The sequence below is a fragment of the Glandiceps talaboti genome, chromosome 4 (assembly GCF_964340395.1).
Source record: "Glandiceps talaboti chromosome 4, keGlaTala1.1, whole genome shotgun sequence".
In the NCBI taxonomy this organism is placed as follows: domain Eukaryota; kingdom Metazoa; phylum Hemichordata; class Enteropneusta; family Spengelidae; genus Glandiceps; species Glandiceps talaboti.
The window spans coordinates 9,543,915-9,564,806 of NC_135552.1; the positions used below are offsets into that span (position 1 = coordinate 9,543,915).

Consider the following 20,892-nt stretch of genomic DNA (forward strand, 5'->3'; position numbering starts at 1 on the left):
TTTTGATCAGTGTAGAAGGTTTTGAATGTTATTTTAAATTTCACCATAATTTCACAAATAATTTCATTTTGTTAGTACCTTGGCTGTCTAGAAGTCATGACAACTACAGCAGGGGCTATAGGTTGGATTTTGATACTACTTTTGGTTTTTACTTTGAGTTAAGAATGGAATCTTTTGTAAGGTTTGAAATATGAATTTGTAGAAAATAAAAAAAGGGTGATTACTAAACATAATCAGTATGTCTGTTTTCATTGTGTATGTATGTATGTATGTATGTATGTATGTATGTATGTATGTATGTCTGTCTGTCTGTATGTATGTATGTATGTCTGTCTGTGTGTGTGTGGGTGGGGTATGTATGGATGGATGGATGTACATATGTATGTGATGTTCATCTTGATAATGACATTTATGAAACATGTCTTTTATATGTGTACAAGTACAACACATGATGTAATAATAACATTGACAGACTGCACTAGATATGGGTTTGGTGGGCCAATATACAGTGTTAGGGTCCAACCTTGAGAGTTTGGGTGTACTTACTGATGTCCACAAAAACCAAGATCTGGTCTGTAAAGGTTTTATCATATAGCCTTGGAAGCATTAAAATACATTTAGTAAACAGTTTGCTTATTAGTCTAGAAAATGATAGTTCAACAATTCGCACAATTTGGACAAAGTGTGCCTGGGTGTGATATGGCAAATTATTCCACAAACTTGAGGGCACTGTCCACATTCGAATTACAATGTAGCTGAGGGAGACGGGGGGATAAGATAATAGATATTAAAAACAACCTCAATATACTAACATGTACCTTTGGATTTAGAGATACGAGGAAGGTCAGATAGATCATCACTTTATCAGCCGGTGCTGGCAAGTGCGAACATTGGGACAGTAATGTATTATATCTACATTAACAGCAGGACATCAGTTTCTGAGCATACCCTCATATTTAGACACACAAGTCATATAAAAATACAGTTTCTGTGTACCAGTCAATCTTTTATTTCCTCTCCTTCAAATAACTAGTCTGTAAGGTAGGGCGCCCTCGCACATCAGCCAACCTCTTTCACAGGATGGTGAGGGTGGGGCAAAATGATGTATATATAATACAAATAATGTACTGATTAAATATGTTAACAATATTCTGATACAGTTTTTGTGGTATTTGTGAAATGTCTGATGTAAACAATCAGTAAAATGGCAGATTGGAAATACATGCATATAAACCACATATTGAGTGAATCTTGGTCATATTTTAAAACTACTTTTTAATTCATATAAAACATAAAAACTGAAAGGTACAGCTGTTGTCACTTAACAAAAGAAAAATAAATAAAAATGGTACAGCAGAAATAACAACAGCATGGTAAAGTTTCAGAAAAAAAGATGCTACAATGAAATTATACCATTGCTTCATAATGTAGTTTTATGCCAAGAAATATGACCAAATTGCATGATGCCCGAGTGACAGTGTAGCGTATTCGGGATCCGTGCTTGGGGCGGTGTTCTCTGTAGCTTTCCTTTAATGTATGTAGCTAATGAAAGTGCAGCTGAAAAATCCTGAGACTAACATATGTCATGGGATTCTGTTATCACATTTATCTAGAACAGCAAAATTTGTAATATTGCAGCCATATATTCACTTGAACATACATGGAATGATTATGCATTCATTTGCATACATGGGTTTCCATATTGCACAGCAGTACAAACACATATACCCAACAGTCTGCACGTACACAGATACAAGTAATTGTTGGTACATATGTAAGAATGTAAATTACTGGCCAAGCAAATATATATAATTAATACCATATTTCATAATCTCACATTATCACCTGTAAAATGTTTACCGATACACATTGACCATGAAACAATTAATATTTTTTGTCAAACTTGAATGTAAAAAAAAGAAGGGCAGAAACAATGAAATCTAGTTTTTTGAAAAAAAAGTCCCTCTTGATTTTTGAAATTATGAACGTTTTAATACATTACTGGGTATGTTACTACCGTCTAACACACACAATGTCAATAATCTGACAAAATTCTGAAACTCCATCACCGAATCTGATATAATATCACAATTCTTTCAATTTTTCTATCTGTGTACACATGCATCTCATACTATTGTATGGGTTTAAAATAAAGCCCATCTAGAAATCTAAAAGAAGAGTCTCTGAAAGTTATTATTTAGCAATTTTTTTTTTTTTACTCTGATAGTCGTTTGATGATAGAATCCTTTTCTTGGGGGGCAACTACCAAAGATGTAGCAATCTCTGGTAACAAATACTTGATTGATGTCATATTACAAGATTATCAAATTACTTCAACACCCTCTAAAATGATGTTCCTGGTAATGCCATAGAATTTGAGTCACAAACACAACTTTGTCGTGACGCATACATAATTGTGTTCATTATTAAAGCACTCTTGGCTTCTGATAATATATTATAGATATATATTTACCTATTGTTAGTTTCAGATCTATAAGTTTAACATGACCACTAGTCTATGATATGCAGGGTCGGTGACTCCGTGGAACCTTCACTGTTGGCCAACGAGGGCAGATTTAGACGAAGTATCTTACAGTCTACATAATCATATCATTGTTGAACATAATGCTGCATTTTCTGTACGTACGTACATACATATGTGAATTATTTCACTCTAAAATTTAGCAAACATGTCATTGTTAATATGAATCTGCTCATCATAATTATATATATAAAAAAATTCATAATTTGTTGTTGTTGACATCTGGCATCAGAACAATACATCGGTTCCATCTTGATATACATAAATTAGTGATGGTTGAAATTCAAATACTAGTATAAAATATATTCCTATGATAGTGATATATACCTATTTGTAGTAAAGACATAGGCTAGGACAAAACCTATCAAACTTTTACAATCTCCATTCCACAAGTTATCTATGTACGCATCATGTGCACAAATTTTCATACCAAAAAGCAAATATTCTGAGTGAAATATCCTAACAAATAGTAAATGTTTTTTAAGCTTCTGTGCAGTCTATAAGAGAATCCCACTTTCTAAATCTTATAGGTCCAAGTTACAACTCTGATAATTGTGGCTTTGGTTTACTAAAACTATGTTTGTGACATGCTGAGGCACAACAGTGATAAGCTTTTGAATGGACGTTGCTTTAAGTTTAGTCTCAGTAGGGTAGCCATCTGAAAGATAGTTCCATACATTTGCACAGTACTGATTTGGGACTTCCAATGTTTACACTATGTTGATCACAGGGTGATTAGATTCCCACAACATGGGCACCCACTATCATCCACTTGTGTAATCTACCACTTCCAACAACAATAGTTTCAGTGTCAATCTTTAATAGTAAACCAAAGCCTCAATTACCAGAGTCGTAACTTAGACATATAAATTTGCGGAAAAGTTTCACTCCATTCAATAGTCCTAAACAGTAAACTGGAAAGCTGTAGAAAGTTACCCGAGACGTGCTTTACATGTGCATTAGAGTGCATGTAATAATTTTCCATGTTTTGGTCATAAATTATAAGAGACACAACAAAATTTACTTAAGAACTCTTTCCAGGTAGTCATTCATGAACAATTCATCAGGATCCAAATTGTCTCTGATTTCACAAAACTTTCCAAACTGTGGATACATCTTCATGAACTGGTCTTTTGTTATCTTGTGTGCCTGCAAGAGAATACATGTATTGTTGTCATGGTTACTGAAGTTTCACTGCTGCCTCATGGGTCTTAGCAGACATGAATATACATTAGATGAGCAATGTATATTCATGACCATATCTGAAGGTAATAAGCACTTAGGATCATGAACATTCATTGTTCATCTAATACATATTCATGTCTGCCAAGACCCACGAGGTAACAGTGTACCACGGCTATAACAATAGAGGTGAAAACGAGTTTCAATTTGGTGTTTCTTGGCAATCATTTGAAATTCATGTGATGTGAAATCATGAAATGACTGTCCAGAACCAAAAGTTTATGAAAAAACACTTTTAACTATCCTCAGTGACTGACAATTACTGCATAGATTATAAGATTTCCAGTAACTAAAATTCAAGACATAGTAACTTATTCTTACCTTTGCCCAGTGTGGTCTTCCTCCAGCTCTATACATAATGTCTTCATATGCTTCCCAATATTTAGCATATTCAACATCTTTTCCATAAGGCCTATAGTAAAGATATATATATATACCATATAAATCCTCTATTTTCTATATTTTCACATTTTAACTAATTTCACATTTTGAAGTTTTAAGTTGTGCACACTACCACTGGTTTCCAACATGGGTAAATATATATTACTTCATATTATTTCAACTTTGATTTCTGGAGCTCCATAACAGGAATAATAGTAATAACAATGTTAGTTTTGCTTTCCCATCCTGTGCTCAAGGTACAGTACAATTATTACTGCTGGCATAGACCCATACGACACAATGGTCCTTTACAATTCCTCACCTCCCTGGGGCGCATACAAAACATTCACATTGCAACCTCTATGCTACCAGGTCCCCAGTTATACAGCTGGGTTGACTGGGGCACAATTATGATTCAAATCTTAGCCAATCAGAAACAATTGGTAGTAGCAGGGCTTGAACCTGCAACTTCCAAACAGGCCACTCTAACCACCTGACCATTATGAATGACTTGAAGCTCTGACCTCAGTTGGCTAAAAGTCTTCTTTTCACTTTCACTTTCTCTGAGTTTCATTTCAGCAAGTTTATAAAATTTACAAAATTTGTTATATTTACCTGTACATGATGATATTGAGATAGCAAGTCTCTCTACCATGGGATGGACTGATCAAGATATCATCAGCTTTCACAAATCGTACTTCAACAGGAAAGTGTGCCACTTCACCACTCGACTCTAACCAGGCTTTCAGTTCCTTCAAAACAGGTCCTGTTTGCTCTCTGAAATTTACAATTACATACTGTGTATATTAGTGACATTTATTTAATACCTTTCTAAAACTATTGTAAAATACATCAAACCTAGCTTTACTAGTAACAGTTCAATTATTTTCATTTAGTTAAATTTAATAGATTGTAGATGATAATCTACACACTGCAGGACAATGATTATGAAATCAGTAGTGAAAGAGATAAACTATTACAATTATTTTAAAATGATGAAACCTGAAACAAAATGTCTGGTGTGACAAAAATCTTGCAAACACTGCTACATCTGGCTTAACAAATCTTAGTGGGGTAAGATCGATCAATCAATCAATCAATCAATCAATCAATCAATCAATCAATTAATCAATCAATCAATCACTAAATCCATCCATCCATCCATCCACAGTCAGGCAGACAGACAGACACACACACACACACTGACAGACAGTCGATCGATCAATCAATCAATCAATCAATCAATCGATCGATCAATCAATCAGTTGGTCAGTCAGTCAATCAATCACTAAATCAATCAATCAATCCATGTCAGTCAGTCAGTCAATCAGTCAATGAATGAATGAATGAATGAATGAATGAATGAATGAATGAATGAATGAATCAGTCAGTCAGTCAGTCAGTCAATCACATAAATATAGGCTTACCTTGGTATTGCCCACTCTGTCACATACTGACTGAATAAACAATCAAAATTGAAAACTTTATAACTTGTGTTGACCTGTTCTACTGGTTTAGTAAACAATAAATTGTAGAATAGACGATTAATGAGAGGGATCAATCCTGGTACAAAGGTGCTGAAAGAAAAACGACAAAGTCAAGTTAGTCAATCAGTTTATTCTGAAAACTAATACTTTAGTTGTATGTTTTTCGGTAATGGATTATTTTAGGTGGATACATGCAAATACTTTTCCACAGAAATAAGTCCCACTTATATAATGCACGAGCCAGGTTCAAGAAAAAATATGGAATATATACTCTGGTCATTCTACATCACGACAATGCATATCTATGTCATTGGTTCTGCTGTGTTTGAAATATAACTCAAAATGCTCAAAATTGACATTACTTTCCCAAATTTTTTTTAAATAATTAATACTGGCATAGTATAATTATATTATTCCCCAATATTTCGTGACCTAAGGGTTGTCACTACTCGTCTAGTGACTCGTAATGACAAGGGCCACTTAGGTCACTTGTCTTTTCCTTGGCTAAAATAATGGGGAATAACATATTTTACAACTTGTCATATTTCTACATTCAAAGATGTCAACAACAGTTGCACTGAATATATTGGGCCGCCTGAATTGAGTGGTGTCTACTTTTCCCATGTTACTCCCCGGTGCATCTGACACATCCTAAATCGCCATTCTGCCAAATTTTTCATGTGCCAAAATAAATACAACTACAGTATTGTAACATTTCTGTTTGTAAAGAACAAGTCTCCATGGAAGACACACTACCCACCAACTATAACTGTAAATGACAACTTGTAGTTTTGATTTTTCCATCGTCACGTCACCCTACAAATATTTCAGTACAAAATTCATAACGAGCTTACAAAATGACATGCCTATTAGCACACTGTAGTCAAAATTGTTTATCAGCCAAAATAAATCGGAGCCAAAATGTGAAAAGTTGCTTTTCTGCTCAAATTTTTGCATGCCCAAATAAAAATATTCACAGTAAAGTTAAAGGCCAATACACAGTCCTCCCATAAAATCAACCTTCTACACTCACCTCAACCAATATGCAAACTCTAATGCACAGTAACCCACAGCATAGTCCCAAAACCAGCTAGACTTGGTTTGGATAGGTTTGGTGGTCCTGTCTACGTGCCACATGGCTACATTATTGGTATGTGGATACCAACAGAATCTAAAATGTTCACTGGCATACAGGTGAGTATCCAGGTTTGCAAGAACCTATCAAGTAAAATGTAAATGAGTAGAAACAGAATTACACCAGCTGTATTAAAGTCTGTCATTATTTTCAATGAAAAATGAAATATTTTGCAATCTTTCATAGCATGCTAAACTTGTGAACTGTTCAACTAAACTGAAGTCTGCAAACAAATTTAGTATGTTTTGCTACACATCATTTCCTGTATTAATTGTAAGGAAAAAATCAACATAAAATAAGGATATTATCACCTATTGATGTTCAAAACTATTTGCACCCGTGTCACATTTCTGTGTATGGCCAACTAGATCACACATCTGGACAACTGGACACAATCAACATAATTTAGGGATCACATGACTTATTCAATCAATCAGCATTGTGTCCATGAATAATATTAAATTTCAATTTAAATACTGACTTCACATACTATGTGGATTGAACATTTGCTAGATCTAACATTCAGTCTTTCACAGAGGGCATAGATAGGAGGATTGCATTTTATATACAGCCCATTTCAAGTTACTGTTCACCAGATACAACCTGACACAAACCAATAAGAAACTGCATATTCTACACTAAGATAGCAACATCACAATTTCTTGCTACATTTTGTCCATTATGAAAGAAACCATTCAACAGACTGCAACTAAACACAGACATGTGGGTGCCAATGTTTTGATATCTGCATTTGATGTCTGCAGGATGTCACGTTAGTTAATTTCATTTAGACAAAACGTAGCAAGAAACTTTATTCATTCAATCAAAGTATAGCATGTGCACTTTCTTATTGGTTTCTGCGTGGTTGTATCAAGCAGAGGCGATGAACGGTAACTTGAAATGGACTCTACTTACTTCATCTAAAGTACTAGCTGACTGCCTCTGCCATAATCGGAATTCTGGTTCACATTGGAGTGTCATATGTACTATAATACCCAGTGCACCAATACCACAACAGCAGGCAAGAAAAATGTCTTTGTTTTCATCTCTTGAACATGATATCAATTCCCCAGATGCAGTCAGAAGATCTAGATGAACAACCTGTGTATGGAATGGAAATGTTGTAATAACTTGTTACAGTATTTTGTTACATATAATGTGACTACTTGCATTGTGTGTGTGTATAAATACTATAAGGTTATTACTGGATATCTCCTCTTCGTTCATTCATATCACTGTGAGTGGCATTTCTGCATCATAGTGACATGAACTGTAAGATGAATGTCATTATGCAGAAATGGAGATATGAACTAATGGCGAGGTCATATCCGGTAATAACTGATTTATCATATGCCTATGCCCAGGAATTCAAAGAGAGTACACAAAAAATAAAAAGAGCATGGCTTGCTATGCATTTTGTGTATTGTGCGACTCTTTTGTCAGGTGACATTTATGAGCACAGTCTGCTGACCTCGTTAACCTGCTTCAGTGAAATGTTTTACATGATTGTCAACTTTCATCAGGTTTAGGTGTAACTTTTTGTAATTATTTAGAACTACAATTTTGATAGTAGGGTAGGCTCTCTAAAAATGTTAGAAAATGCTTCAATAAGTTGATGAATCTCGTTGACTGAGATCATAACTTCTGGAGTATATCATTGTACAGTGTAAATGTAGTCTGTGGCCTATAGTCACATGGGAGATACCATTGCAAAATGCATGCATTAACTGTACAAGTTATTGTGAGATGCCTGTTATCGGGTGTACACCCGTTGCCATCTTTTTGGTAAATTAAATAAATAAATAAATAAATAAATAAATAAATAGATAAATAAAGTCAACATCAGCACAAAAACCAGCATAAGTATTTTGAAGGCAACAGCCATTACCCTAGGCTGCATTCCCTCAGAGAACTAATTGTCACCTAGAGCTGTCGTGGCCAAGAATAGTTAACATTTTGTACTGTAATAGCCTGGCTATGTGGGCACTACTAGACATCTATTACCCTGAGGGCTGTTATGTAGCAATTATCTCCTGAGACTAAATGTGATATTGACTAGCACAAAAATGACCATTACTCCAATGTAGCCCTTTTTGGACAAAGTGGGTGCTTTTTTAAAGGAAAAGAAGTTTAGGGGTTTTGTTAGGTACCACAATTTATATTTCACTGAATCTAATAACAAATATCCATAAATGAAATAGAATACCTGAACATATGTTGAAACAACCTGTGGCTGTGTGCAGTATCAGCTTACATAGTAGAAAATAAACACGATTACACTATTACATATACAGTACACCATAGAGATCCTATGACCCAAACATGGACTTTACTGAACATGGTTGTACAGAGTGCTAGCCAATAAAAGACTAGAACAGAACTAAATATTCATTCATTCCGACAGCAATTTCTCTACTGAACCATGTCAAGAATGATTACAATCTGATTAAAACCCAATGTAGATGTTGGCTAATCGTTCATTGTTATTTTACCTCGGTATTTTAATTTCTATTGACTTTCGTGATACATGTTTACATTTTCGTCTTGATGGCCGCCTCCTCTACATCTGACTCGGAACCCAAGCCCACTCAGTTCTGCTAAATGATCCACACAGCCAATCAGGTAGCATCTTACTGCAGTACTTTGGGCATTGTCATAAGTATGTGCATTGAATATCAACAAACAACATGGCGTCTTCCTCAACAAGCAGCAGCAGTACTTGTGCACGCAGAGAATATGATTTTCCAGTAGGTAGTTTTCATTTTCCCTTCTCTTTTCCCGAATGAGCCTAGCAGTTTAGTTTTGGTATGTCCGTTTGTCGTTTAATTCAATCCTCCAATTCAATGCTAATGTAAGGTCACGCCCGGCACGGGTGAGCTAGAACTGAGTGGGCATGGACTTGGGTTTAGATGTAGAAGATGCAGCCATCAAGACGAAAACGTAAACATGTATCACGAAGGTCAATTCATGCAAAAATAATGAGGTACAATAACAATGAACGATTAACCGACATCTACATTAGATTTTAAATGTATTAAATACTTTTTTTTCATGTATGGTTTTATTCTCTACTGTCACACAAATAATTGCCATGTTGAGATAATAAAGATGTATTGTTTTGTGTTGTGTTGTGTTGTATTGTATTGTATTGTATTGTATTGTATTGTATTGTATTGTATTGTATTGTATTGTATTGTATTGTATTGTATTGTATAACATCAAAAATATTTACTTACATTTGTGGCAAGACATCCAAACTTAGCACCTGTGCCATGAGTTCCTGTTGAAATTGATCCAGCTAACGAAAGCTCTGACACTGACCCAAGACTGGAAAATAAATTTATCTTTCATCACTGACAAATACAGTATAGAACGATGTAATGAATTTATCTCTTTGATTCAATTTTTAATTCAGACTGTGAGTTTGGAAGTTGGATTCTGACTTGGTTGCATAAGTTGATTTTTACTTAATTTTATTGTAAAAACTAGGATTGATAAGGGATGAGAAAGACAGATGACTGGCAGAGATAAAGTTGTTCCCTTGACTTACAACTGATCCTATCTAATCTTAATCACTTGACATTAAATTGAATGCAAGAATCTGAGACTGAAACATGGGCCTTTAAAGAAAACTCTGCATTTGCTTCAATATCAATATTTGGGGTTAGAGATTTCATGAAAGTATGCACGAGTATTTTGTAAAGCCACTATTTAAAATTTTAATTCCAGTTTTACTTTATTTATAAAATGATTCAAGCAAAACAGAATTGTAGATCTGAAAAGATGTTGATAAAAATTTGACACAACAGATACAAAGTAACACTTTTACTAAAAATTTTCATAAATAAAGATTCCATATTTGATCAAAATGATACATTTACATTTATCTATTTTAGCAGCTTTCTACCATGCCATGCTTTGGTAAATTACATGCGCTGGATAAACATTCTTATATTGAAGTTCAAAACAAATTTGTGTTAGTGCTGACATCAAGGTAGTCAGCTAAGAAATAAATACGCAAATAATGTAACCCCACTTGGGAACAAGGTAGAGTAGATGCTTTTTCAAAGAACAGAAGTAAGGGCTTTTGTTTGATAACACAGTATATGGCATTTTACTGAAATCTAATATAAAATATTCAAATTGAAATAGAATACATGAACATATGTTGAAAGTCTCAATTTACATTTCTAAAAATAAACACCAGGATTAAAATATTACATATGTATACAGTTTAGCTTTTATACCTGCTGAGTGCCATACCATGTTTTGGTAAAATAGTTAGATTTAAGTCCCTTACAAGCAATCCCGCCTCAGCTGTCACCTGACATTTCTCTTCATTTACCTACGGTGAGAGTGGAATAAAAACAGTGTGATAAGGGGTCGCTTAATTCACCTAGGGTGAGAGTGGAATAAAAACAGTGTGATAAGGGGTCGCTTAATTCACCTAGGGTGAGAGTGGAATAAAAACAGTGTGATAAGGGGTCGCTTAATTCACCTAGGGTGAGAGTGGAATAAAAACAGTGTGATAGGGGGTCACATAATTCACAAAGTGAGTACGGAATTAAAACTGTGATAGGGATATCTTCATTTACCTAGGGTGAGAGTGGAATAAAAGCAGTGTGATAGGGGGTCACATAATTCACCTAGAGTGAGAATGGAATATAAGAAAAGTGTGATAGGGGGTCACTTAATTCACCTAAGTGAGTACAGAATTAAAACTGTGGTGGGGATATCTTCATCACCTTGGGTGAGAATGGAATATTATAAAAAACAGTGTGCTAGGGGATCTCTTTATCACCTAGGGTGAGAATGGAATATAAAAAAGTGTGATAGGGGGTCACTTATTCCAATTCTCCTAGGGTGAGAATGGAATATAAAAACAGTGTGATAGGGGGTCACATAATTCACCTAGAGTGAGAATGGAATATAAGAAAAGTGTGATAGGGGTCACTTAATTCACCTAAAGTGAGTACGGAATTAAAACTGTCATAGGGATTTTTTCATCACCTTAGGTGAGAATGGAATATTATAAAAAACAGTGTGCTAGGGGATCTCTTTATCACCTAGGGTGAGAATGGAATAAAAACAGAGTGTATGGGTCTCTTATTTTACCTAGGGTGAGAATGGAATTAAAACAATAAAACTGGAAATGTACATGTTATAAAATAAGATTACAGGGAATGCTACTCCAGGAAATAAAGATTTCTTCATCAACTTTGGGTTTTGGAGAGTCATTTCGTGTTTTCTGTCTTGTCATCACATAAATTTTGCATTATTGCCAAGAAACATCAAACTGAAACTAAATTCTATTTCAACTCTGTTGTTCTCATACTAGTGCTTATTACCTTTGGATAAATAGTCATGAATATTCAGTGTGCATCTAATACATATGTATGTCTGCTAAGCCCCATGATGCAATGGTGGACCAGCGTGAGAACAACTGAGATGAAATAGAGTTTCCATTTGGTGTTTCTTGGCAATCGAGCAAAATTTATGTGACGTGAAATCAAGAAAAATCTCACCAGAACCCAAAGTTTCTGAAAATCAATCTATTTCCTAGAGTAGCATTCTCCTTTAAGAAATACATGTAGTTGTTCAATGAGTTTCTAAAAACCAACAGTTTCCTGATGCTAATAAAATTTATTCCAGATTTACAGGAATACAGGTTAATATTCAAAAGTGTTTGATAGTGATTACACATTAGCTCGTCTGTAACACATTATAAATTTTTACCAGACTTACCTCAATCACTTGATTAAACTTATCTAAACAGATCATATAGTCTGTAGTGCAGGCAATATCTGATGGGGAGTGACCATATCCACATACTTTCACTTTCTTATTATTTGTCCTGGCTTGCTGTAACACCTGCAATACACAATGGCGTTATTTCTTTCTTTGTGAACTTTACAACACAACTGTTGGTACAGTAAGATACAGAACATTAAAACTGCACAAGCTGCAACTAGAAAGCTTTTCATAAATTCATGATTTTTTTGGGGTGGGCATAGAGGTGGGGTGGGGCAGCTATATCAACTATAGTTCACATCTCTATTCTGCAGCTTGAGTTGTTCAAGGAAGAGTTTTCCATCACCCAAAATATGATCATAGCTGTTTAATAATACAATAAGATTTTTTTTACAGCCACTTCTTTTAAACTAGTCAATCCTGTGTACTTCTCATGAAATAATCAATACATTCATTTAGTCCAATACAGAGTAAGTCAGTAACTCATTACATACACACATACTGTGAATGAATTTATTTCCGATGCACAAACATTTTAAGTGTAAATACGATTTTTTAAATTTTACCTCCAGTTTATTTGGGCTGATAAACAATTCACTTGTAGCCAAATCACTTTTGTAAGCTAATGTTTTGATTTGCACCAAATACATCTGCCTTTATTATATGTAGTTACTCAGAATTTACTGGAGAAAATTATTCCATTTTCAAACTGATTTACTTTGGTGTAAAAATTGTTTCAGCTAAAATATCTATGTTAATTTAACCATATGGATGAGGATTTGGAATTTATTTTTGGATTTTTAATTTATAAGATAATTTCATCATGGCTTCCTCCTTGAAATATCAATATGAAACAACATTTACTAAATGTGTTTGTAACTCAATACATTGAAAAGTTTAGTTTTATTGTAGGTACAATAACAAACATTTAACACATTTATTAATCTTCTACAAGTTGAATTACTAACACAAACTCGTTTCACATTGATTTTTCAAGTAGGAAGCCATGATAAAACTGTTTTATACATTAAAAAATCCAAAATCCTCATCCATGGTCACTTTCAAATATTTTTGTGTCTAAATACATAAGGTCACAGAATGTATATCTGTATTAACCTATTTACAGTGGACAAGGTGTCACCCCCTGTACCCTTACTTAGGAGTCAATTAAGTTTTCACACTCACTCTTAGATTTATTACCTTCAGATGTGACTCAGCAAAAAAAAAAGAGTTTTATAATGTCTCTCAACAATTTGCCACACAATACTCAAGGAACACTACTACCTCTATATTTACAAGTTATATTATTTTATTTATTTTTGTTGTCATTTTGTGATATTTATTCAATAATTTATTATGTTAATATTTGGTAACAAGGGGTGCCGAACATTATATTGCATACTCGTCATGTATTGTAACTTCTTTTCAATAACTTTCATGATTCTTGTACATTCATATTTTGATACACTGCTAACGTGAATAATTCGTGCTACCATTTATATTTGTACTAGAATCTGTTTTGCAGACACCCAACGCCTCCGCCCTCCATTTGGTGTAACTCGGTACACTGTGAACAAATTATATAATATCCTTCTGTGCATCGTTTTAATGCTTCTTGTAAAACCATAGATTCTACACGAGTAGAGTAGTATATGGTAAACAGGGTTATCAAATTAAAGCATCGACAAGATAAATTACATTGACTCGACCCGTACTTTATGAACCATGCTCGTGCGTTCACCGTGTCATGTCAACATGCCATTATAACCGGCACCACCGTATACGTATCACGGCGGAGCGGACAGCACCGTACACGTGACCACGTGTTGTTGTAGTATACATGCATCTCCGGGGTACATACCTGCTTTATTTCGTCCACACTGGTCGGCTGGAAATACAACTCGGGAACACAAGAGAACGTCTTGGCCCAATTGGTGAACAGTTTGCCCTTCAATCCAGCGATCTGAATTTCAAAATAAATTATTAAAATCAAGTGCAACATCTATGAAATAAGTAAACACACAAGTATTTGGAGAGACTTACCAGTCCGCCTCCATTCATCGCCATTTTGACAGCAAGGTGATTGGTGTGTATGGGGCGCCCTCAATCATCAGCTGGCGTGCACTTGTCCCTGGGGTACACCTGCCGGGTACACTTCGGTATAGTACCGGGTATCCGCAACTGATCATGCTGATTATACCTGTAGGAATTTACAAATGTATTGTTGCTGTCAACGGAGATCAAAATAATAACTAGGAACTGAGACGAATATATCACATGGAAGTAATGAATATTGCTCATAACGACTGACATGTCATTGACAGAAAAGTATAAATAAAGACATAAATATAGCATTTCATAGTCATAAATTAATATCTGGTAAATATAATGGTACTGGTACCAGCAACATTAAGCTAAGATACGTAGTGTCGCTCTGCGCTCACTCTAGGGGTTGCAATTGACCGATGTGTGAGACCGCCACTTCACGGCGTACCTTACAGACTACAGCAGAAAGTATTTCCTCAAAATAAGTTGGTAAACATATTCAGAGTTAAGTTGGTTAATCATAGATTTCAATTTTGCCAAAATGTATTTTTTAAAGAAATACAGAAATTTCACCAAAATTGGACATCTGTGATATTTTAATTTTTTTTTATTTTGAAAGAAATGGTTGCTTGAGATAAGTCTATGTAGTTATTTTCCCTGTATGTTTGGAATTTGGAAGATCAAAACACAGTACACACACACGCACACACTCTGTCATCTTTTTTAAAGGCATGTTTGCCAAGCATTTTGACAGGATCCAATACACAAAGTGACTTGATGAGACATTTATTATCTATGGCAGACCTGTATTTGCTGCTAGACATCAATGTCTATGATTTGATTAATTACCAAGTACATGTACATGCCTCACTTGCAATCCTACTATAGCTTCAGATAGGGAAATTTGAGATACTTGGTTGGCATATATTGGAACTACTACTGCCTATTCACAATTTGAGAGAAAAAATAGTTCCTTGTTAAAAACTGTGATTTTTTAATACATTCATATATTTTGGGCACTCTATCTGAATGAAAATCATCATTACATCAATCAGTTTACATTACCCAGCATAAAAATGTTCACCTTGCATCTAATTATACGGTTCCCTAATATGGATATCTGCGCCTCCAGATTGGGATGTTCTCTGTCCAATCTAATCCTAACAGGTACCCATTCATACGATGAGGTACATTTGTATGATCGTAAGCAAAGACACAAATACAGTTCAAATTGACTGAATACAAATATCCAAAGAAATAGGTAAAATTCGCAACAACAGAAAGTTGTCAATGTATCATGCTTTATTGCAAATGATTTTATAAATAAAAAAGAACTAAAGAAACATACAAATAAAACACAAATTTGCGTAAAAATATTCATGATTAGAAAGTTTGATAACTAAAACTAAGTTATACTACAAATATTCTATGAATCAATTCCTGTTGAAATTTGTTGTGAAATAATATTTGAATACAAAATATGATTTCTCATCTTTACTGTAGCAAACACAATTTACAGTAACTTCATGATTGGTGTACATACAAGAAATCACCCTTAGTATCTGCTAAAATTGGATATACACTTTTTCTATTTGCCACACACATTTACAGAGTTAATATAAAGTATAAAGGCATACTCTTTCAATTATACCATGCACGAGCCAGGTTCAACAAAAACTATGGAATATATACACTGGTTATGTTTTATGGCATATATGTTTACACTCTAGTCATTGACTATTTACTTGCTTTGTACTGCTAACATTGTTTACAAATTGATTGTAATGAGAGAGACCACGCCACATACTGGACTTATGATTAATAGTAACTGACACAGTAAGTTGAGTATACAACCCATAACACAAAGTTCAAGTGTTTTCTGTATGTACCACAATCATTTATAGCATCCATATCAAGTGTTAAAGTATACTGTTTCATTTGTTAATTGATCACATTAGAAAGGCCATGCTAGGCTTGTAAATAAACCAATTGAAACAGCATACTTTACACTTGATATGAATGCTATAAACAAGAAAGTGCTTTACTTTAAGTGTTACTCATTGTATATACTTTTGTACTGTACTTGATACGGATGCTTTACATGATTGTGGCAACACATGCAAACGTTTTACTTGAACATTACAAGTTGTATATCATCTGTAAAACTCTACCATATAAATCCTATTCTTCATCACTGCTATCCAAACTTTCATTCCATGCTGTCCTGATATCTGATTTACTATTCACATTTTTCCCTGACCTACACTTCAAATTCTGCATAGAGTTTAACAGAGAGCCCCCATTGGTTGTCTGTAGTTTCATTTTCAGTCTGTCAGCCAATGACAATGGGCTATTTTCAACTATGTTATCTTGTATTTTAGCCTTTACTGTTTTCACAGTTATTGATTCTATACACCCCGCCTCTACAGTTGCTGGTTTGATATTCTCCTTGTGATTACCAGAGGCAGTACACGATAGAGTTTGACAGGCAAGTACACCCTCCTGATCATACTGTGCGTATATCCCTGAAACCTCTTTCTCACAATGCTTCAGAGACAATTTATCACTATTTCTGGACTCTATCTTTGGTATATCAGTAAACTGACAACTACTAGGCCTCAAAGTGTTTGAATCAAGATGATTTTTAGAATATGACATCTTCATGTTTTCAGCACACCTATTTGTCACACTTGTTCCATTACAGTTTTCAATCAAGGGTTTCTTTATTTTCACAACACACACTTCATCTGTCATATCCAATGATGAAGTAACCGTGGCAACCTCACAATTTGAGCCATTATTCCCTTTCTTAGTCCTGGCATTACTCACAACTTTTTCCGCTTTCAATTTCCTTTCTTTCTTCTTTGATTTTCTTTTACATGATTTGACATCACTTAAATCTTCACAATGCACCACATTATTTTCATCAACATTTCTTTGTGTACAAGCATCCCTAGTACACTCACTTTTCATAACATCTTTTCGAATTAAAGCCATTATGCTGGCTAAATCATGAAGACCAGAGTCCCTATCTTTGTCACTTTTATTCCCTTTGCGTTCCAATTTCTGTATTACACGGTCGAGTGTTTCCATGGTAACCACTTCATCTGCACTTTTACCTTCAGTTTCTGATGAACAGTGTCTATCAACACTGCCTGCTTTAGGAAGACATTCACTGCCTTCGGTTTGGTGATTGTCAAATTTCTTTACTGCGATGTCATGAGTTTGATCATTTGTAAGTTTGGTTGATGTTTCCCTGGCTAAACTATGAGATGTTGTGATGCCAACAGCACCCTTCTCTTTTGACTGCTTCCCTTCATTTAGGGATGGTGCACTTAGAAACAAAGTACCTTCATATATAATATCATCAACATCATCATCATCATCATCATCATCATCATCATCATCCTCATTTTCATCATCATCAGTAAATTTTGTCATAATTTCAGCAGCTGATATTTTAGACCTTGCATTCATTACAGTTTGTTTCTGTTTGAGTTGTATTCTTTCACTGAGTGATGGTATGGCAGGAAACAAAATACCATTACAATCATCATCATCATCATCATCATCATCATCATCATCATCTCCATTGCTCCCATGACAACCGGCAATATTCTCCATGGTAACAGCATCACCTATAAACATTGCTGCATCTAATTTCTGATGATTGCTCAATTTATCTGGCGATGTCTTCTCCTGCAGTGAGGCTGTATCTATTCCATCGTCCTTGACATAATCAGAATCTTTATCTGTGGTTATTGTCAAGGCCTCGAGGTCAGCAATGGCACTGTCAATATCATCTTCTGCGGTCTTCTTCTTCGACCTTTGACCTGTAGTGATAACGATGAGATATTGAGGTCACATTTGAAAAGTAAACAGTTGAAGCTATTAAAATCATCAAGTCCATATTTTTCGGAAGAAAAATGTTTCTACTGCATTGTTAAAGAATAGCAATGCTTATCAGTTTTCAATGTGATTGGGCAAAGGATCCTGCTGTGTATGTTGTGTCTCTGTTATAGTCATTTTAGAGTTGAAATTTGTCTGTCTTTCTGTAAAAACATCATGAATGAGATACCAAGGTGACATCATTTGTACTGTAATGAAAATACAAAAAGTAAATTACCTTTCTTTTTAGGTTTCTTACTATTCTTCATTTCAAAGAATTCTTCCACTAATTGTGAGAATGCAGTTGTAAATAGTTCTTGTACTTCTATGGTAGTATACACATCACTTTCACTGCAGTCTTTTTCACATTCTACAAAACAAACAAAACAACATAACATAAAACAATATTACAACCATTTCTTTTCTTTAAAAAAAAAAAAATCATTTTAAGTCACTACAGTAGTTAAATTTTTTTGAGAATTTACATGTGGACTCAGTACCCCCCCCCCCCCCCCCTACAATAAACTCTAATGAATACCTTAAGAAATTGTATCTTTGTGAATTTTTACATGACAGCAGAAGTTATCGTTCAAGTTTTGGGATAAACAATGGTAGGGATGTTAACAGTTCATGTTGCTGCATGTGTTGCAGTTTAACGTTAACAGTTCATGTTGCTGCGTGTGTTGCAGTTTAGTGTTTCGAAGTGAAGCATACTTAAAGGGCTAATTTTCAATTCTGAGTCAGTGTCATGACACTTCCAACATGTATCGAGCCAACATTGTCACAAATAGTCTCCAAAATGCAACTAATTTCAAAATACAGTGACAATTTTTTCCCCTGAATATCCAACATAAAGAGATAAAAAATCTGTAGTGCTCTCTAAAATTGTCAGTTTCATAGGTGCTGTATGAGCTCTGTGAGTGTCTTACATGGTCAAAGTCATCAAAGCATAATGCAATGAGTGTCATCTTAATCTGGCCCCTATTTACTGGTATATGCAGAGTAGGCCTTTACAGGTAAATGCAAAACCTGGTTGGAATTTATAGCCATTTTTGTACTCAATTACTAAACAAGTAATGTTATGCATTTGCTGAATTGTCATAATTGATAAGAAATTATTAGATTTACATAGGTTATAATGCAGAAGCAGTTCAAAGTTTTTAGCATTGAGAGTTTGACAACCTATGTATATCATTTCATCTACCAAACTGACAAACATTTTTGGTCAATAAATCCTATTTATGACCTATATGTGTGTATAGCAATTACAGTGCCAACTGATCTTACCTGGTTTTCTCCACTCTACCTCCAAACATGGCACACCTTTCTGAACTCTAGTTTTTACAATTGTCAACGGCTTCAAGTGTTTTCCTTCAACAAATCCCTTTCTTTCGATGACATCTCTCATATCCCATAGTGTGATCAGTGGTACTACTTTACTGACAGTATACTCTGTAGGCCATTCTAGTTTAGCCAGATTGAATTTCTGTAACAGATGTCAAAATGTATTAAAATGAAAATTAGTGACAGCATGGAGTCAGACATTTTGTGATACTATATAACTAGACATAGTGTTTGTTGTCAAGGTTATCTGCCAAAAGAGTCCAAACTCAAGAAGGCTTGTGAGGAGAACATACATGATCACAAAACCCATATTATACCACATCATAATATCTCATGTGACAAAGTTGAAAAGAGTAAAATAAATTTTTTTACATAAATTTTGACGGTTGGTTAGTATTTTCAAGAACTGTCAAGAAGTAGATATTTCAGAATGTGCCATATTCAGCTGTCCATACTTCAGATTGGGCAATATGAACTATCGGTATATCTGATTGGCAATATCATAAATGTTCCTATCTGAAATATTGGCAAGATAACATACATGTATTCATAGCAGTCATAGAGTGATCTACATTTGGTCCATGGACTTTGATTAGTTCCTCAGGAACTATTCCATGACCCTCACCAGAACTCTGTTTTGTATTGCTTTTAAAGAATGTATATTTTGTTCTCATTTTCTGGTGAAATTTCAATGTCAATTTCAACATTTATCATAAAATGCAAACCTGGATTGCAGGAAGAATTGGTCTTGTCCATTTCATGGTATGAGTTGGACAGATATCTTTATGTATTAAGAATTCATGGATTATCTTCTTGTTTGGGAATCCAGGAACAGTCTGTGCTTTCCTGTGAATACAAAAAATGATGACTTTTGTACATAGCCTTCTTTATTTCTTGTATAAATTCCTGGAAACAACTTTACTGTAAATGTGAAAGTTACTTACATGGGATGGTTACTGTACTTGATAAAGTTCAAACATAATATTATATATTTTCAATTCTTGTCTATCATATCCTAACCATTGGTGCATGCTGTACTATGTAATTCAACCACTGGAACACTAGTAGCAGGTGAT

The 20,892-nt window shown here is 34.5% G+C and overlaps 2 protein-coding genes across 2 annotated transcripts in view; both read right to left on the reverse strand.

Moving 5' to 3' along the window:
• Positions 1–20,892, reverse strand: part of LOC144433571 (uncharacterized) — a 313,028-nt gene that overhangs the window by 21,812 nt on the left and 270,324 nt on the right. The window lies entirely within an intron of this gene.
• On the reverse strand, positions 1,319–14,612 carry LOC144433892 (L-gulonolactone oxidase-like). The gene is made up of 11 exons (XM_078122286.1): positions 14,582–14,612; positions 14,400–14,501; positions 12,533–12,658; positions 11,035–11,132; positions 10,024–10,114; positions 7,703–7,888; positions 6,686–6,870; positions 5,593–5,742; positions 4,781–4,942; positions 4,106–4,196; positions 1,319–3,691 (listed from the first exon to the last, which is right to left on the reverse strand). The coding sequence occupies exons 1-11, from the start codon at positions 14,603–14,605 to the stop codon at positions 3,563–3,565; spliced, it is 1,344 nt and encodes a 447-aa protein (XP_077978412.1). The 5' UTR covers positions 14,606–14,612; the 3' UTR covers positions 1,319–3,562.